The sequence below is a fragment of the Sinohyriopsis cumingii genome, chromosome 19, assembly GCF_028554795.1.
Source record: "Sinohyriopsis cumingii isolate HCF-2022 chromosome 19, ASM2855479v2, whole genome shotgun sequence".
Classification (NCBI taxonomy): domain Eukaryota; kingdom Metazoa; phylum Mollusca; class Bivalvia; order Unionida; family Unionidae; genus Sinohyriopsis; species Sinohyriopsis cumingii.
Genome location: NC_142979.1, coordinates 68699423 through 68721100, shown reverse-complemented (window position 1 = coordinate 68721100; position 21678 = coordinate 68699423). Strand labels below are relative to the sequence as shown.

The window sequence follows — 21678 nt, the reverse complement described above, 5'->3', positions numbered from 1 at the left end:
CTTACTTACCACCGATTTTTTGTTGTACTTTTCACAGGGGCTCGTATTAGTCCTACCTGTAAGACCCGACGCTGATATTTATGTTGTGGGCGTCAACAAAATCAAAATGTGCTATGTCTTACATGTAGGACTAGGGCTCGTATTAATCCTAGGGCTCGTATCATTTAAGGATAACAGGACAAATTTAAAATTTCATCTCAAGTTAATAAATATAGTATTTTTGAGAAGGTCAAGCATCATAAATAACAAATTAGCAAATAAAGTATACTGCTTTTCATGGTTTTCGCTCATAGCAAGTGCAAACAACTTATTTTATTGCCTGCACACAAAAGAAAGAATTCTCCAAAAAGTGAAAATTTTTTGTACATTATATATATTGAAAACAAATCCAGTAATGGAAAGTTTTTGGGGTTAATTAATGAAGCAGTCACATGAGAATATAACCAGACTTCTTGAGGCCTAATTTACAAATGTATATGGTATATATGTTATGTATATTTGATTTACTTGTATCTGATTTAATTAATGTATATTTATTTCAATTTAATTGTTTGTCAGTTTTAAATTTTATTTTTTTCATTGCATGATATTGTAATTCTATTTTATTCACTAGAGATGATTCTTTTTTCAGAAAATAGTTTGACCTTGACCGTTAGTCCATAAACACCAGGTGTTGATCTAAATCCTGATCTAGTTTCAGGATTTGTAGCAACCACCATAAACAAATTCTGTTTTATTTTAAAATGATTGGTTGTTTTCGAGGTCATTTATGGGACTTTGTCTTTAAGATGTAAAATTTATTTTTATTTATTTATTTCTTAGAGTAAAATGGTTGGTTTTCATCAGGGTCACATTGGGTAAACATGATCTGTATGTAACAAGTACTTGCTTCTATAACCTTCCAGAAGATGATCATGTGACCCCTTGTTTACGTTTTGGAAAGACAATATAATCCATGTTTTGGAGAATTAATCTCAATAGAAGCTGGGATGTTAAACTGTTGTATGTTGTGCTGTTTGGAGTTATTTCAAATTACTTTGTTTGGAGTTCTTTCAAATTACTTGAATTCAAAAGGATTAGTTCTGTTATTTTTCTGGAAAATATGTGTGCTTATGTAATATTGTGGAACAAGAACAGTTTTGTATAAAAATTTATTCAGCTATCAGAAACCGGAGTGATAATTCCTTGTTTCTATGAGGAACTGTAGACATTTCATCACTACAGATTGCAGCATATGTCATCATCTTCCATTTTGGATTCTTCATCGGGATTCGAATGTGAAATCAGTTGAACATTTTGTTATTAGAACTACTAAAATTTTATTCTTGGATTATTTTTGGATTTGATTCCATAAAACCTTAAGTTCATATTTTTTCATTTTTAAAGAATTTTTCCAGAGAAATAAATTATTGTATGTTTTCAAAGCTTGTTGTTTTAACTCTTTCTTGCGTTACTATTTATTTGAGCCTAAACAAGTGACATAAAATATAAAAGAAATCTTGGGGAAATGTGCCTCGGCCAGTCCAAAATTTGCAGCTTTAATTACGCAGAATTTATAGTTATGAGTGTATTTCAATCCAAAAGCCATATTATGTGTAAAGCTTGTTTTTATTCATGTTTTATTGATGTGAAAGTGATATCCAAAAGAGATTGGTAACATCTGCCTTCTTACTTTTCAAAAGAAATCTATAAGGAAAGTGTAACAAGACAATACAAGTATTTATTCCTTTTAAATGCCTTCATGTATTAGAATTTGTTTAGACTAATTCATCTAAAAAGATAGTTTTTATGACTGAAAGTTTACATAAAATATTTTTTTTCTCTAATATTTCCTGTGAAAAGTTCAATACAGTACTGTATATACTTTTTTTAAAAATATTTATTTATTTATTTTGCATTTGCTTTATTGCATAGTTGGATTGTGCTGACATTTTTTGTCATAACAAATATTAATTTTTTTTTTAAACAGTGTAAAATAACAATAAAATCACAGACAAATGAAGATGTTTTTGCAGGGTGTATGGATGCTACAACAGCCTGAGCTGTGAGTAACCTTTAAAACTTCAAAAGTTTGTTTTAAATTATCACAGGTTGGTGGGTCTTATTCTTCAAGCAGAAAACAATCACATATCATCTGTGAAGATACAAGTATAAATTTGTATTAATCTTTTTTACTACTACATTAATTTCATATCCAAAGGTATCAAACAGGTTTATACTATTTTGTAGCCGTAATAATAAAAACAAACTGCTGGTTACAGGTAATGGTAGCAACATTAACATTATTTATATTCATTGAGTATATAGTTGCTACAGAAGGAGTCTGACGTTTTGTCATTAAGTACCTTGCAATAAACCACCTTGATGTAATATAAATATATGTATATTTTTTATACTGATAGTCAGATTTTGTGGTTGCTACCTCTAACAGGTGCTCAAGGGTGAGAACTGACACATTTCTGGTTAATGATGAGACAGAGGGTGTGTTATAATACAACCCTATTCCCATGAAACGAAGATAATTACCATAATAGTCTTGGCATATTCAGTATTTAGATACATAAATAAAACCTCTCCTGCTTGAAACCCTCCATGATCCAAATGTTTTGTAGATTTTTTATGAAAATATTTTCTGAGCCATATCAAATTCTTACCAATAACGTATAGTTTAAAAGAAAAGCCAAATGGTTTCCTTTGTGCAGGTTATCACGGAAAAATTTCCTACTATTCATGAAATTATCTGATCAAAATTAAAAGAATGGGAACCCACGTAAAGAGGGGTACCCTCTCTGTACAAAAATAGTAAGATGGTGGCACTTGACCCAACTGAAGCGCCCTCTAGTTACAATGTTATCACTATATCATTACAATTTACTAATCCTGCAATATAAGACATAGCACATGTTGGTTTTGTTTTAGTGCTATGTCTTACTATCCAAAATAATGGCCTTGTATAGCATATTCCGATGTTGTTGACATCGGAACGAGTAGTCAAAGTTTCAGGAATGTCTCACACATTTGGCAGCATATATTGACACCTTCCCACTAATTTATGTGTAATTAATATACTTACTGTGCTGTCTTTATCCTGGCAGAATGAAAATATGACACTAGCAAATGGACGCATTTTCATGTTCCATTGACATACATTTGAATTTGTTGTAATACGATGGTAGTTGAGGTATGCCGAAGCATGTTTAAGTAGGTTCATGTGGCAGAGATGTTTCTTGAATGAAATGAGATGTTGCTATACAGTTCCAATAGGCATAATATATTTTTATTTGTTTAGCTAAAGAATAATATTTCAGCTTAACCCGATTTTGGCATTCCCAGCTTTCATTGCTTTCCAGCCAACTGAAATGTGGGCCAATGAAACTTGAAAACAGGTCCATTTCTTTTGTGAGAATTTGAATTTATTAGAGAAAAGACACCAGGTTAAGTAAAGTCTGACAAAAACATAATAACTTTACTTTGTAGGAAAGCGTCATTTTTGGTTGCCAGTTGTGTGTGATATTTCTGAAAATTTGACTTTCATTATACTGTTAGTTGACATCAAAACACACTACACATCGCTGTTATTTAGGCAGTAAGACCCATCACCCCCCAGAATAAAAATATCGGGTGATGTGTCTTATGTTGTAGGACTAACAATTTACCTGTCATACACGTACTATATAATACATATAGTATATGTATTACAGGTAAATTCTATATAATACATATAGTATATGTATTACAGGTAAATTGTAAGCAACAATATGAGCCTGTAGTACTAATAGTGTTTCCTTGACCAACAATATTTGTATTTATTTTTTGTTCTGAAATCACTAGTAGCGATGGCTGATCTGCCAAATAGGTAATGGCTGGACTTAGGTTAACAAGCAATAAGTCATTATGACTAATTAGTGGTTAATTCGAATCTGGTGTGATGACTTAATAAAAACTGATATTCTTATAAACATATGTGTAAGCTCCTGTGAACTTAATAAAAACTAATCAGTGCTCAAAGAGCAAATTTTTTAGACACAAGCCCAGGGCTGGCGAATTAAATGTCCAACCTTCAATTAACTGCTGAATACCAACTTTGTAGGACCAACCAAATGCTGGTCTGTTATTGTGATGGTAATATCAGATAATTGTAGAACATTGAGACCCAATTCTTTTTTCTTCTTTTGCTTAGTATTTATAGAGAATTATTGGTTAGTGCTAGGACTGGTCAGCCTGGTGTCAGGATAATGTGACTGGGTGGCACATCATGCTACATTTCTGCCATATGATGCCCCAGTGCTAGACATCACTATAAATTGCCACACTGCAGACATAGCAATATGTCTGAAAAATTATTAAAGCTATGTTAAAAATCCAAATCACACACACACTTACATGTAACTTCATGCCATTTGATAAACGGCCTATAATATGTAGATGTGCTTATTTACTAAATTTAGTATTAACATTTTGTTCACAGAATCAATTTTTGGGGAATTATTGCCTCATTTCCATAAGTTTTAAATGTCTGATACAGAAGATCTCAGTTCACTGTGTCACGTTTGCTCATCCCGGTTTGTAAGTCGTGTATAAACTAAGGTATCAGTACAAGCCATGGTTGCTGTCTAAACATTGCAGCTGACTAGAGTTAATCTCTTATGCAAGGTTACAGTGACCAGAGAGAAGATCTGGCATCTTGAATTGGCTCAGGCATTAGATCGAGCGACTTCCCACCTAGGTGTTACAGCTTTGTCCTAAGGTCAGAGGAACCACGAGGGACCAGGGTGTATTCTAAATCCACCCCCACGTGGACAGACAGCGAGAAGGACATTGTCTGCTAAGTTTGATTGGATCAAATCAAAGAGACATCCAATTGGAATTGAGAGGGAAGTTGTGATAACTATTTTGATCCGAATTATAGCTTCTAACTAGCAAGCAAAAATTTAGTCTCGCCTATGAAGATTAATGAGCAATATAGGGTTACTCCAAGACAGCCACTTGTAATTTGGCAGTAAAACTTAGAGAGGAGATTCTAAGGAAAGACACAGCCTTGTAAAGGTCAGTATGTTATTTGCTTGATTTTGCAGAATATTATGGCATTATAATTTTAATTATGTATAGTATGTATACTTAATAAATTAATATGATTGTTTAGTATGTTGAATTACCTTTTGTATTATTTAATTTTCACATGTATTTGAGAAATGAGCTTGAGTATTATGTATAGAATTATGTTGATTGTTAGCTTGTGGTCAGAATTAATTTTGTAATTCGCTATTACATTACTTAGTAGTAAACTAGTGCATTTATTTGTGTGATATATTAGATTTTACACATGCTTGAATTGTGAATTTGTTAAATGGTTGATGTGTGTAAGATTAGTTAATATGGGTGTATGGATATATCAGAGCATGGATATTTGAATATTTGTGTACTTTGTATGAGTTGTAATGTAAAGAAATGCGTCTGATTTTTGTGGTATTGTTTAGTATAATGGAATTAGGAATATGTACCAATGTGACACAATTTATTGATGTATGTATGAGAAGTAATTGTTACCATGCTTTTATTATGACATTTTACCATACAAGAACATATGAGTATTTTGATGTGAATGAATGCATGACTGAAGAAATTTAATAGCCATTATCTGGTGATAGGCTGGGTATTGTGTGAGATGAGAGGGCTTAGGAAAATATTGTATCATCCTTGTGTTTTCACAGGAAGCTTTTTGGGGAACCGAACTTCTAGACATTCAGATAAGTCCAGAGTCTCAAAGAGGGGAGACGGGAGTGGGACTAGCAGAGCAGTTGGAGTTGATAAGTCTAGTCGGTGAAGAGAGTAGAGGAGGAGGAGGAAAAGGAGTTGAGAAGGAGTATTGAGAAATCAAGGAGGAGAAGTATTGAGAAGTTGAGGAGGAGAAGGAATTTGGAGAAAGTCAAGAGGAAGAGAAGGAATTGGAGGAATAGGAGAGAAGAATAAACAGATGAGTAGAATACAAGGACAGGTGGAAAGCTATCTCACACTACAGATCAAATGATGCAATAGGCTATCACAGGGTCAAGCAGAAGGAGAGTACTTGGGAAATTTTAATCATTTGATTATTGAATTGTTATTAAATTGCTATTAGCTGAATTTCACTTTTTTGTATATTCAGTCATTTAACTGTCGGCATTGCTGACTGGGGCCTCGGATCTTTACATCTATCTTTCACTAATTTAACTTCTAACCAAAATCGAGCCTGGGTGGGACTTCTATAATAATTTAAATAGTATATTGGGAACACCCCATCCCAACCATGACACACCTACCACAGTGGCAGCATAACAAACTGTCACGTCACAACTTTAATATCAAATTCCAGGAACCATTCAGCTCATTCTGGTGCAGTTGCTGTGTACATTTTCTCATAGAATTAGGTGTTCTTTTTATGTGTTTTGTTGAATCAGCTCCTTTTTGGATGGATTTATGGGCCTTGAAAAGTAGCTGCATATATTTTAATTGGATGTGGCTTACGTAATTCATAGCTCAAGGGCTATTCAATATACAACATAATCTGATGCAATGGAAGATGAACATAGACTTATATTTGCAGTTTATGGATTTGATATTTTTTTAAAGAGTTATGACTCCCTGATTGCATGTCATTCTGGCTGTGGCTTCTGCAAGAGAACTTTTTAATCATTTCAGTTGTATTTAACATGTGGCTTTAGATTGATGAGACTATGAATGAATTCATTAACCAGCATTCCAAGTGTCATTTACAGCAGTTTTGGTTCCTGATTGCCTGATACCCAGATTTTGGTTTTTGCAGCATGACATGACTACGTTTTTTTTTTTGAGATATCAAATCAAATTTGGCTTGCAACTGTATGAAGATGAGTTCTTGAAAAAGTTTGATTTCTGGTATTCCACATCATCATTTATTGGAGTGATTACCCCTGATTGCGGATTCTCTTTTCTTTGGGTTCATAGCATATGATAACTTGTGGAGCTTTATTGAATCACACTCATTTTTGACATGCAACTTTATACTGACAAGACTTTTCCAAGCATTCCATAGTAAAATGCAGGAGTTATAACCCCTGATTTCCCATCCTCTTGACCTCGGTTTCCTTGGAATAAGTTAACTTTATATTGCAAATACTGTGAATGAAGTTTTTTGTCAAGTGTTGTTTGTTATCGTTTAGAAGAGTTTTTGCCCCAGATTTCCCATCTTTCCAGTGTTGCATACTGCAGTCTGCAGCATAACTTTCCTAAGAAATGTTGAATTTCTACCGAAGTTATTATTTATATGTACCTTTATGTTGCAGGGGTCAAGCTAGACTTGAATTTTACTGTGTAGTGACTGCTCCTTTTGGACAGAGCAGGGAGAAGTGGGAGCAAAGCAAAACATGCAATATGTATGTGTATATATATATATATATATATATATATATATATATATATATATATATATATATATACACATTAAAAATAAGATGACATTTGAAGTGTTGGTATAAAGCAACTTGATATACCAATAGTATTGGTATATGGACATAGAACACAATTACTTTTACTATATCTTCTCTACATTTGTTTCTCAGTACTGACCTTTCCACTGTGTAACAATCAGTGCAAATCATATGTTAATCTAAAATACCTTCAAAGATGACTTGACGGTGAAGTTCTTGTCAAAGGTTGACCTGCTCTTTTTTGAGATGCTGGACTGGCAACAGAGCAGCATGTAAACAGAACACTTCCGGATCATCACCAAGACCTTATTACTCACTGTGCACTGTCTCTGAAATACACGCAGACAACAACACCCTGAGCTCATATTATCAAAAATAAACAGTTACCTTTAAATCCCAACCAAAAATGCATAAATAAAACTCGTCTATCACCACCACAATGAGAGAGGAAAAAATGTTCTAAAAAATAGACTAGAACTACATTCATGGGTACTGAACTGGAAGTACTAATTGTGACCCAATTCCATATCAAATTGTGATTTGCCCATGGCATATGAATACGCATAAAGATCATGCTTTTATAGCTATTATGCTCTCTAAACATGAATATGAATTTCTTGGAATATTACATTTAAAAAGGAAAAAAATAACAAGAAAATGATTTTCATGTAAAATATTTTTATAGAAACTAACATTTTTATACACAAAACAACTATACTCAATCTAGGAAATTAATATTATTGAGCTCCATCCTGTGTCATCTGCTGTCATCTTTGTAAACACTGCTGTTTCCAGTCTCTCCCTCTGGCACAAATCAAACACTGCAACTCTGGAAAAAAAGAAAACAATTACATCAGATAAGGAGCAAGATGATGAAGCAACATTTAGTCTACTAAACTGTGAGTTAATTGGAGAGTTTGATAGAGACATGGCTGAAACATTTATAAATGAAACTGATCATTCTGCATCCAAATGTGAGCTTGTTAGGGAAGACAGATTTGTACACCGTGAGCCTGATGATATACTGAAATTTATAGAAAGTAAGCAGAATGCAAACACTTTAAAAAAGACACTTTTTGATGTAAGGCTAGTGACAAAATTCTTGCAGTCAAAAAATGAATTCAGAAACTTACACAAGATACACCCATCTGAATTGGATCAGCACCTGGCTGGTTTTATATTCAGTGTTAGGAGAAAAGATGGATCTGAGCTTGAACCAAACAGATTAAGAAGCATCATCAACTCCATTGATTGCCACCTTAAAATCAAGAAATATGCAGGTACAATCATGAGAGGAACATACACAAATCTTGCATTAACAAGGGAAGCTCTTTGGGCTAAGCAGAAAGATTTAAAATCTAAAGGAAAAGGAAATAAACCCAATCAGAGTCATCCAATCACAAACAAAGAAATAAATGCCTTGTATAGCAAAAAACTATTGGGGCTGGAAACACCTGAAGCCATTGTTAACACACTGTGGTTTAACAACTCTCTGCATTTTGGTTTGAGGGGAGTGACTGAACATTACAGTCTAAAGAAAGATGTGAATAGTTTCGAGTATCTTGAACTCAATGAAAGGCAGACAGAAACAAGAACAGGAGACAATGTCAAGGACATCAGGGATATTAATCCTAAGATGTATGAAAACAAAATCAACAGAGAGAGAGATCCACTTGCTATCTTCATGCTAAGCTAAGACCAACAGACTTTTGTCAACATGAAGATCCTTTCTATATTGCGCCCAAAACTATGCCAATCTCAGCGACAAACTCAAGATGGTTTAGGAAACAAGAATTAACAAACATGGATGCATCATGAAAAAAATGAAAGAAGAAGCAAATAGTACAGAAAGAAAGAAATTAACAAACACTATTAGCCGAAAGTACCCAATTCAGAAGAGACAGAAACTTTCCCCCAACTGATACCATGCAGATTTCAGGCCACAAAAATGTACATTCTATAAACAGTTATTCAAACGTTAGTGACAAACAACAACAGATGTACTCCAATTACCTGAGCAACACCGGCCACCCAAGTAATGATGCTGTCAATCCCCACCCCCACAACAAAGAAATTTCAAACTGCACAGAAACAGACTGTAGTATATAAAAATTCCCAAACATGTAATATTCAACAGAATCAGATTATCAACAACCCATTTTATGGATCAAACCTCCCCCGTACAAAATATGTTTGTTATGAACCTCCCGCAAAATGAGAACGAGATCCCTAACTTGATCAACTTCTTTCAACAGGTGAATTCTCGAACAGTGCCCACACAGCGGAAACGTAGGAGAATTATTGAAAGTGACACTGATAGTCAGTAGGAATAACGAAATATGGACAGAAACGATATCACTGAAATGTAGTTAGGGTTACATTGTTTAATTACCTCATGTTCCTTCATTATTTTGATGTTTCTAGCTCGAATCATAGTGTTGCTATGGATGCAAATGGCCACCATATTACTGTTCATGACAACGAACACTGCAAATTCAATGTTTCATGCACAATATTAAATAAAAAATTGGATGTTAGCTATCACCCTTGTGTTTTCATTTCATTTAATATTGCTAAAGGAAACATATAGCAATTAATATGAATGAAATGTACAGGAAATTATGAATCACTACAGAACTTCTTGTTTGAGTGTACATACATGCCAGGGGTTGTGAAGAGTTCACTCCCTAAAGTGCACTGTTTATGGCTGTCAGCTTTATCTCCCAAATAAAATGAAAACTTGTATGTGGTATAAATAAAATATATGTATAGTATGTACGCTGTATCAATTATATACCACTCGTTATATAAATTTTTAATTAAAAGGAAACTCGGGCAAGCCTCATTAACTTTTAATGAAAAATTTATACATCTTGTGGTATATCATTGATACAGCGTACATACTATACACATATACTATCTATATATATATATATATATATATATATATATATATATATATATATATATATATATATATATATATATATATATATAAAATCATGCATACATACATAGATACATACATACATACGTCTTTGTTGTTTTCATTCTCTTATTTGAATTATGCCCTCTATTTCCTAGTATGCATCTTTACGTTTGACATTGGTTTTAAGGAATACTTTATTTTCAAGTAGAAAATTTTGCAAGTTATTTCTATATTATTGCAATTTGGTGCATGTTTAAAACCTATCATATTCATATTCAGTGTATTTTGGCAATATGACTTAAGAAGAGAACAACAGAAGCAATACATTGTAATGAATTTAACTGAGTAACTAGAGTACATTATTGTAATTGCAATTTAGTACAAATGCTTCATCAACTACACTTAATCAAGAATTTTTCTTTTTACTTGTTCGCTATGAAATGGTAGTTGAAAAGATTTCTGAACTTGTTTAAAGCTACCCATGTACCATGTACATGAGAGCAAATGCACACATCTTTCAGATCATACTGTTCATTCTAGTTTCTTTGCTGTAACTGTTCATAGACAACACACTGAAGGATTAAAGACAGTATATGAATGAACTAGACCCTTTTTTCAACCAAATAGACACAGCCAACTTGCAATTGCTTCTATTTTTAGAATGTTAACCACTCACTTTATACCTTCATTACAACAGTCTATTGATTGGATTGTAAATATAAGGTTTTAATATTTGTATTTGTACTTGTATAATGTTAGGCATTGGTTAAATAGTATTTGCTTTGCAGTTTTTTCTTCTTTGTATTTTCACAAAAATGTGTGAACTCGCATACAACCTTGACCATACAGTGACACTCGAATTCCACAACACAGCATTGCCCCATATGCTTCTGACCTACATAATTGCATTTTTAAAGCTCAGTCTTCAATAATACAATATTTAGACTCTGCTTATATATTTTCCGGAATATATTTGCCCAGTAGTTTACAAAAAGAGACAGTATAAGTGGTTCTTCCCAGACACAGTAATGTCCACCGTTATTTCTCCATGACATGTTCACTTATGGTTCCAAACTGATTTTTGTGAAGAATATAATGTACACATGGCAGTTAAAATATTCATGTTACCAGTTCTGTTCTTAAAACACAGATTGCCATCACATAAGCTTAAGTTTTGAAAAACAAGTTTGTATGTTTTTACCATCAAAGGATAGTTGCCATGTATGGCACATATCTGTTACCACTTACTCAGGAAAGGGTTAATGGTCAGTCATCTATCAAAAGACATGCCTGTGAATGTGCAAGAGTTTGTTTGTTGGTGCAGTTGATATCAACACCAACTATTTGATGGCTTGAAGCCTACATTTTGCCTTGAGCTATAATATATCACTGGAACTAACCTGGCTAAGGTGAGGGAGCATCTAAAAAAGGATGGTCATTCAGTGTTCCTCTAAAAAAGCACAGGGCAATGTCATTTTTGCTTTCCTAACAGAAGGCAAAGTTTACATTTTTTAGTTGACTTAGTCGTCCACTTCGCCTGGTAGTGTGATCCTTGATGTTGATGAAACCTGGTACAAAATGGATTTCAAGCATTTCATATCATCATTTAGAGGAGTTATGGAGCCTGATTTCCCATCTTTCTAATTCTTCATAATACTGTGTCATAACTTTACTAATAAATGTTGGATATCAACCAAAGTTATCATGCACTTTTATGTTGATAAAGCCTGGAATATTTTGGATGTTCAGCATTCCATGTCATCATTTAGAAGAGTTATGATCCCCGACAGGGATGTCAAAATCTTGATCTTCCCCATCTAGAATGCTTGACATGCTAGGAAGGCACTTAGGACCTAAGATCAAAGGAAGAACAGGGATTTCAGGAGCAGGATTGTGTATGGGTACATACTTTGTAAACCACACTGCTTGACTATTTCCACTGGGCAAAAGATAGAAGAGTGCATAAGTGAAATTTAATTTGAGATTTTGAGTGTCATATTTCGAAAATAAGATGTGAAATTAAAATTGTAAACCTTTTCTGTTAGATGAATATCATGAAATATTTGGTAAATCATATTACTCATTAGCACTTTCACAATTTACAAGATGACATCACAGCATCACTATGATAGGTGTACAGTGCAAATGGCAAAATGTAGGGGAGCTGTGAAAGGTGGTGATGAATTAAGTTCACAAGTGAAGTTCAAAAACAAGCAAAATTTTACAGCTTTGTGATTAAAGTGTCAATTAAGAATGTTTTAAGATTGTGTTTGTGTGTGATATGGATTTTTAACATAGCTTTAACAATTTTCCAGTCATGTCACTTTGATATCTGCAGTGTGACAGTTTATAGTGATGTCTAGCACTGGGGCATCATGCCACAGACATGTAGCATGATGTCCCACCCAGTCACATTATCATCAAACCAGGCCGACTAGTCCTAACACTAACCTCTTAATGCTGAGTGCCTAGCAAGGCAGCTGTTAGTACCATTTTTTATCATTGTAACATCGTTCCAGTCCATTAGAGAATTTGACATTTGTTTTAGTTTTGAAACAAAATTAAGAAATATCTTTCTCTCATGTCCACTCTGAGCCTATTTGGTTCTGCCATCCAGGGAAGGATCAAAAGTACCAATCACATGCATGCGGAAAGCTTAACATAATTACCAGCCTGTCTAATGGTGTACTGGAATATTGAATGTTTTGATTGGGTTTATCAGTCTCTCATTTTGATTCCTTGTAGACTGATTGGCTAATACAATTTTTAAAATTATTTTTAAGTATCAGTATATTTAAGTTATTCAGTTCACAATTAAAATAATGATTATGTACAGGTGTGTACATTAGTTGGTAAACAATTGGCAGCTAACGTTTTTGAGGTGCAATATTCAAATTTAAATGTGGTCTCAATGATAAATTTCTTTTTTATTACATGTTAGTCTTTAAACACATCTTAGAGGAGCTGTATGGAACCATTTGCCACAGGACTATTAATTATTCTTAATTCTATTAAATATTTTTGTGAGAGACAAATTGTATATGTACCTTGCATCAAGTGTTATTTATTTCTCCATCTGCTGCTTTAAAGGATCATAGAGTCAAGAGCAAGTAATAATCATGCAGTAACCAATTCTGAGATGCATATGGTACAGACCTTCTGACTTTGATTGACACCAATTTCACATCTTTTTTTTAACCACTTCAGATATTTGCCTTATTACCTGCTGATTAAATGCTGTGACTGTACTGATTCAATTCATAATACTATATGTTACATGTCATTTGAAGAAGAAAAAAAAATGTACATGTATATTTTGTGTTGCAGGCATGTCCATGGTCTGTTGCAGAAAGAAGTGACTGGTAGTAAGGAGATCAGTCCAATGAAATATTGAAGAGAGATGATATTTGTAAATAATTTTTGGAACATCTTTGTAAGCATAAAGTGCAGATTTAAAAAATGATGAATTTTGCCATACAGTGCATTCACACCTTTACTTTCCCTCATCAGATTTTGCCTTATTGTAAGCCTTTAAGCTTAACACTTAATAATAGAAATTATGTGAGAGGCTTGTATGCCTTGCTACCAAAACAATTAAGATATTATTGCACATCAGAATCACTACAAAAGTTTACAGTGAGCTCCTTGCAAAAGTCAATTCCTTGTTTTGTACCCTCACACCGTACAGTGACTGACTCAGATGTAAAACTTCTTGAAACCTTTGTGGCTAGGAGTAAGCGACTGTTTGTCCTAACTGGAGCTGGTATCTCTACAGAAAGTGGCATCCCAGATTATCGTTCTGAGGGAGTTGGCTTGTATGCAAATAGTAAAAATCGACCAGTTCAGTATCAGGATTTTCTCAAAAGTGCAGCTCTTCGACAAAGATACTGGGCAAGGAATTCTGTTGGTTGGCCAAGATTTTCCTCCTTTGAACCAAATGATACTCACAAAACGTTTAGTCAGTGGGAGTATTTTAAAAAGATTCACTGGCTAGTGACACAAAATGTGGATGCTCTTCATTACAAGGCTGGTAGTCAAAAGGTTACAGAGCTTCATGGCAGTGCTCATCGGGTTGTGTGTTTAGACTGTAAATTTTCAATGAAAAGAACTGAGCTTCAGGAAATGATACAGGAACAAAATCCAAGTTGGCAACAGAGGTCAGAAGAGATTGCTCCAGATGGCGATGTACAGCTTAGCGAAGAACAAATACAGGGCTTTAAGGTAAAACAGTCTCCAGAGTTTGTTTTCTCCTAGTCATGTATCAGGATGCAGAGAATGTGAGTGGTAGGGGATAGGTTGGAGTTTATCCCCACAAAGATTTTCCATGTCCTGGTACAGGATATGACTTTACCCAGTTAGATGGAGCAATGTGGCAGGTTTGAGAGAGAAATTTAGACCTAGGAGACATTAACATTTGTGAAATCTAAGGGCTGGTAAAATCCATTGTCTTGCAGCCTGGGACAAGGTTGGAATTCTATTGGGTGAATTAAAATTGTAAACTGCTTGTCAGCAGATTTAATATAAAATATAAAGCAAAAAATATTGGAGCTTTTTTAATTTGGAGAAAGCTTGATTCTGGAAGTAAAATATTGTGTTAAATCCAGGATCTTAGTTAAAAATGCATGCAACAATGATCATGTAAAAAAAAAAACAATGCATGAAATATTGGCCTTGATATTTTATTCACTGTTTGACCCTATGCAAGTCTTTCCAACTGAATGTCGTAGAGTCAAATCTGCCACAAGTGCACATCCATGGGAAAGGACCAAACTGACTTTTGTACACTAGTGAATTCTGTTTGCAGGTTCACTTTTCAGACTTTTAACCAGACACCAAATTTCATTATCATCATCATTGTCATCATCATCATCATCATCATTGTTATTATTATTACATTACAAAGACATAATTTTATTGCACTATTTAACAAAATCATAAAATACATGACTGATATATACAAGTACTGTTCTCTCCCAAACTTGATATTCCATTCACGCTTACAGCAACATTTTTATAAATTGTGTACAATTGAACTTGCCCTTGGTGGATTTTATCTTGCCCAAAACTATTACAGCTAGAGTGTATAAAGTATAGTAAGTAAAAGATTTTTCAAGGAAATTGTTTATTTATTTTACAAACAGAGAACTTCTGTTTACACCTTAAAACTATATACATGTATCAGTAATTAAACGTACCAAAAAGAGCTATATCTAAATAATGCATGTTGTTGTTGTTGTTGTAGGGTTTAACGCCATTTTTAAAATAATGCATGTAGACATGTACATAGACGAGACAAAAAGGAAGGATTAGAAGGCAGATAGAGTTATAAAAAAAGATAGACATGCATGTTTACAAATAAACATATAGTGTTAAAAGAATTTTTTTTGACACGGGTGAAGGGTTTGTGACTTTAAACAAAAGACAAAGCTCTGTCTTAAATTCCACAAGCCAAGACTCCAATTTCCATGTGCCCAAATTTTACCTTTTTTAATATTATTTATTACACAGTGTTGCAATTGCTACAATTCAAATATAAATTCAACAGGGTTCAATGATGGTAATTCAGGTATCATTAGTGTTCGTCACTACACTCACTAGAGAATGGATGGATTTGGTGATCAAACTTCTTTGCTGGGTTCTCTGAGTGAAACCTGGTCAGGGGGGGTTTGGGAGTATTAGAAATTTTTTTTTAGCATGACACACCATTTAACAGTTTGATTAAAACGAGATCTCCACTTCACATAGGACAGTGGTGACCTGATTTTAATCAGATTACGCTGTATGACAGAAAGCATGTCAACATGTTGAAAATACATTCCTGCATTTCATCAGTGTGATCGAAGTTTTCTCTGGCAAATTTGAACATATTTTTTGACAAGCTTGATGAGTGCCTCTCTTGGAATACAGGACGGGCCTGATATGAAATTAGAGAGGGCCCCAGGCATCGGGCTATTGAATGTTTTAGCACTGGTGTAATTAGAAAGGAAATATTTTTGTGAGAGAGACAGAGAGAGAGAGACCCCTAACTAAAAAATGAAACAGCCATGAACATAAATGTGTTAACTTAATTTTAATTGTGCTTCATTATTTTATAACATTTTTCTTTATCTACTTTTCCACTTTCAAATCAATTGATCATGCAGCTTTAAGTATCCAGCCAGTAAAATTGAGTCCATCACTGAAATATTCCAATATCAATGAATTCACTTGTAGCTCTTTTGTGTGGAGTGTTGTCTGCACATGTTTGCTTCTGCTGGTATGTCATCCAGTTTTCATCATGAACTTGGTGACACGTATCTAAACAATCTTTGACAAGCCAGCTGTTGAGAATAATACAAGAAGTTCACACTTATTTTTGTCCACTTTTTAATTATTTTCCAAAAAGCAAGTATGTATCAGTCTCATGTACCTAATCATGTAAACAGTAGATATTAAACACTGCTTGTGGGTGGTAGATATTAAACACTGCTTGTGTAGATATTAAACACTGCTTGTGGGTGGTAGATATTAAATACTGCATGTGGGTGGTAGATATTAAACATTGCTTGTGGGTGATAGATATTAAACACTGCTTGTGGGTGGTAGATATTAAACACTGCTTGTCGGTGGTAGATATTAAACACTGCTTGTGGGTGGTAGACATTAAACACTGCTTGTGGGTGGTAGATATTAAACACTGTGGGTGGTAGATATTAAACACTGCTTGTGGGTGGTAGACATTAAACACTGCTTGTGGGTGGTAGATATTAAACACTGCTTGTTGGTGGTAGATATTAAACACGGCTTGTGGGTGGTAGATATTAAACACTGCTTGTGGGTGGTAGATATTAAACACTGCTTGCGGGTGGTAGATATTAAACACTGCTTGTGGGTGGTAGACATTAAACACTGCTTGTGGGTGGTAGACATTAAACACTGCTTGTGGGTGGTAGATATTAAACACTGCTTGCGGGTGGTAGATTTTCCAGGTGGTTAATCATTATTGACAAGAGCCTTTTGTTTCCAAATACATTGGTTTCTTTTGAACTTAATTTGCTTATATTAATGGTATGAGTGTAGTACAATGAATACATGTGAAGTAAGAAATGTTTACACATTGATTGACGTGATGGATCCAACAATATTTCCCTATAAATGATAAGTAACATTTAATTTCCAAATGTCTCAAAGTTTTAAACAGTATTTTGTGAAATATCCAATCCACATTAAATATGTTTGTTAAAGCAGGGTGCCACAGCAGTTGTATCTAGTGATTGAAACATGGCTATATGACACAAATGGCATTTTGCCAGTATTATGGGTGAAAATGCATAATTATATTTACATTCATTTGTAGCAATTCTATTACCTTGTACATATATCATTTGTAGTGGAGTTTTCCTGTGTTACACCTTTGTATACTGTATTAGACATGATACAAGCACTCTGCGACTGCTCCAGTGGCCTAGTGGTTAGAGCATCCACCTTGGATGTGGGAGGTTGCGGGTTTGAGCCTCGGCCCATTCATACCCAAGACTTATCAACATGGTACTAATGGCTGCCTCACTAGGCACCCAGCATTACAAGGTCAGTGTTAAGACTAGTCAATTTGCTGTCAGGATAATGTGACTGGGTTGGACATCATGTTACGTGTCTGCGTCATGATGCCCCGGTTCTAGACATCACTATAAACTGCCACACTGCAGACATCTTAGTGATATGGCTGCAAAATTGTTAAAGCTATGTTAAAAATCTAAAACACACACATGAACTCTGCGGGTGGCCTAAAGTGCTCTCCGTTACGGATCACTGCCATCTCACCTCTGTCTGCGTGGGTTCGAGTCTCGGATTCGGCTAATGTGGGTATGTGAGAAAGCTTGCCAGTAGAGCTTCTCGTGGGTCGGTGGTTCTTTCTGCAGTTTTCCTGGGTTCTTCCTCCACCATTAATACTGGCCACCATGTATAGCCTATCATGTGCTGAAAAATGGCGTTAAACCCTACAACAACAACAACGAACCTTGCGCTTTCAAAATTGTGTTTATTTAGGTTAATTTTGAAGCTCAAAATATGTGCATATTGATATGTGTGTATATATAAATATAAATATATATATATATATATATATATATATATATATATATATATATATATATGCATTAAAAGGATTAGTTCCCTTTATCTGTGTTGGGAGTTCTTCACTTTAGAGGTACATTGCCTCTCCCAATATGGTTTTATTGAATAAAACTCATGTTAATTTCATTTTGAGAATGATGTATTCAGTAAATTAAGGTTAGTGAGACATTAGACATGCATAGTGGTAACTTTCAAGTAAATCAGTTAAGTTCTAGGCACATTTTAGCAGGTGCTTTTATCCCACAAGGCTTGTATAAGTTGGGAAATTTGAACTAATTGAGGCATATGGGAGTATTATGTTGAACATGGTAAAGGCATATGGAATGTAGTACATGTATATATAATGAACTGGCAGCCTATACTCTATGCTTTATCAATATATTTTCACAGGTACCCTGCTGTCCAAATTGTGGTGGAGTGCTTAAGCCAGAGATTGTCTTCTTTGGAGACAATGTGGCAAGAGATGTTGTAGATTTTGTGTATAGTAGACTACATGAATGTGATGCAATGTTGATTGCTGGGTCATCCCTCCAAGTAAGTGTTCAGGACCTGAAAAATGTAGTAGCAATGTTTTCATATTGGTCCACTTTAGTCCTGAGTTTGATTCCCTCTATTGGACACATTTAAGAGTTATTAATGTATTGAGTGTACATACATGCTTTAAGCCTTCATTCCCTTTATGCTAAATTTAACCAAAGTTAAAACAGAATTCAAGTGAATGGAACATTAAAAGGGTCATGCTGACCACCTTTTGACAGTATGACACACCAAGAAACATACGTACATAAAATTGTATTGGCCTCAAATAGTGGATGAGAAAATTACCTAAAATGCCAGATTTAGCCATTTGGATTGATAGATGGTTGGACAGACAGATGGATAAAGCCAAAATGAGATTGCAGTCATCTTTCATGGGGGGGGAATGAATAAACCATTAATTCTAATTCAACACCTGCAAGATATTTTATTTTATGATGAAAAAACAGACATTTTTCAGATATTAAAGTTGAAATGTTTATCACATATGTCTCCACTGATCAAGCACCGTAGTATGCATTAACATATCACCAAATGACAGTCATAATCAAACACATGCTGATATCCATGAGATGGTAAACATTACTCGCACTTGAAAAGGTATTTTGATTTTTATTATTACAGACAGTGGTAAGCTTGATGGCATAATGGTATGATGTCTCTCATCTAGCTAATCAGAACTGTATAACATGTGCAAATTCAAACAGATATAACTGAATAATTTTGTAAATGTTTTGCAATATTTTCAGTATATTGTTAGCATTGTTATTGGTTCATACCAGTTTAATTGTTAAGTAAAGACCATTTCATTTTGTATGATTGGAACGATGATAGGTAGACCTTGTTCTAGCAGTATGTAATGATAGTAGGACCTGGTCCAGTATTATTGCTACATCGTACCAAAATAAACATAGCAACCACATTATTGACTATTTTTATTGCTATAGTTAAAAAAGAATTTAATTGCCCAAGAACAATCTCAACAAATACAAAATATACAAAGCCTCAAATAAAATGAATAAATAATACATTTTCATTGCAACTTTAATGCCAACAAGTTTTCTTCATTGCAGGTTTTCTCAGGATACAGAATTGCTCATGCTGCAAAAGAAATGAAAATTCCATTAGCTATTGTAAATATTGGACCTACTCGTGCTGATAAAATAGTTGACCTCAAAATTGATACCAAATGTGGAGACATATTACCAAGAATTAAGTTGTCTTCATTTGGATAGCAAGAACAGGAGGAGATTTGTATATTCCAGGAATATAATAGAGACTATCATGCTGTAAGTTGGGTGGAAACTGCATAGACTCAGATCATCACCAGATATATGCCTATGCAGTTTGTTTGGAGTGATCAGTACAAAATATAACATAGATACTGATCTGCCAGCACATTTTGCAATGGCTGATCAGGATCTTTGTTGTTGGTAGTCGGACCCAACTTACAAGCAAGTATATACTAAGTGTCTGTGATAGTCTTTCCATACTGTATTCTTACTATATTATTTTGTTTATATGGCTTCACTAATAATAATATTTTCATCAGTGCTTCATTTCTCAGGTCTGAGAAGTAGTTGTATTTTTTTCAGAGCAGAATTACTATTCATTGGATCTTTACATTTGTGGCAGTAGCAACAATGAAATGCATAAAAATGGGTACCCTACAAAAAGTGGTACATTCACAGTACTTCAGAGAGTGATGAAAAATCTCATAATTTGAAGCTATCCTAGGCTTCTTCCTCGAGATGGATTTCACACTCCAAACAAACATGTTCAGTGCCATAGCTTTTTTACTTATATAATTTATATTGTAAATTAAAGTATATGCATTGCATAGATGCAAGAATTAATGATCATGTTGAACACATTTTCATTGGAATATGCAGCTTGAGTAATGATTAAAATAACATACAGATAATAAAATCAAAATCTATCAATTACATTTGTGAACAATGTAGTTTTGTCCTGGCCACATCAGGGGGAAGCAAGACATCATCATCATGTTACCTGTGGGGATGGTAGCAATGTGATATCATCAGTTTGTTAATATTTTGGTTGAATTTATCACTGATGCTTTGATCGAGGGTACAGCATTCTTATTTTCTTCTGCTGAAAGCTTAATCAGATAATAGAATTTCCTATCAGTCCACATGGAATAAATCTGAGAAAAGAAGCTCAAAGAAAATGCTAAAATAATGCAAAATATTTTTACCACATTCTACAGTCTAATGCCTGAAAATATACACTTGGGTACACTGAAATTTAATTTGTTGACAATTTAAAACAGATTTTCTACTGTCCTAATGTTACCAATAATTATTAATCTATTGGATTTGAAAATTATATCCAAAGAATATAATGTTTCAGCTATATTTGCACAATAAAAACTATTACGCTCTTTATAAATGGAAATACGTTTTCTTATAAAAGCACTAGTTAGAACTCATGCTTATGACAGTTAACCAGGAATCATGTAACAAATAAACATTTTCTGATATATGAACATACTGTGTAATTTTGAAATTACTTAGCCATTATTATTTGAGCCAAAAATCACATCCCAATCTGAATGAATCCAATTTTGTTTTCAAATTTCTTGTAAACTTTAATCTGTTTCTGTCAAAAAAAATTAAAATATATGGATATGTG

At 34.0% G+C, this 21678-nt stretch overlaps 2 protein-coding genes across 5 annotated transcripts in view; one reads left to right on the top strand and one right to left on the bottom strand.

Annotated features, from left to right (window-relative positions):
- Positions 1-1001, bottom strand: part of LOC149775900 (NIF3-like protein 1) — a 25683-nt gene extending 24682 nt beyond the window's left edge. Inside the window, exon 1 of the mRNA XM_089943829.1 lies at positions 10-1001. The gene's annotated coding sequence lies outside the window, so the exon portion shown is untranslated. The remainder of the gene's footprint in view (positions 1-9) is intronic.
- The window catches only part of LOC149775899 (NAD-dependent protein lipoamidase sirtuin-4, mitochondrial-like), a 21840-nt gene extending 162 nt beyond the window's left edge, over positions 1-21678 (top strand). Inside the window, exons 2-5 of one of the 4 annotated variants that reach the window (XM_089943831.1) lie at positions 1970-2044; positions 13702-14595; positions 18877-19020; positions 20097-21678. In XM_089943831.1, coding sequence (XP_089799957.1) covers positions 13834-14595; positions 18877-19020; positions 20097-20258 — 1068 coding nt within the window. In that variant the 5' untranslated portion in view covers positions 1970-2044; positions 13702-13833 and the 3' untranslated portion in view covers positions 20259-21678. Of the gene's footprint in view, positions 1-1969; positions 2045-7271; positions 7392-10531; positions 14596-18876; positions 19021-20096 lie in introns of those variants that run through there. The other 3 variants (XM_089943832.1, XM_089943833.1, XM_089943834.1) reach the window with 3 other exon arrangements.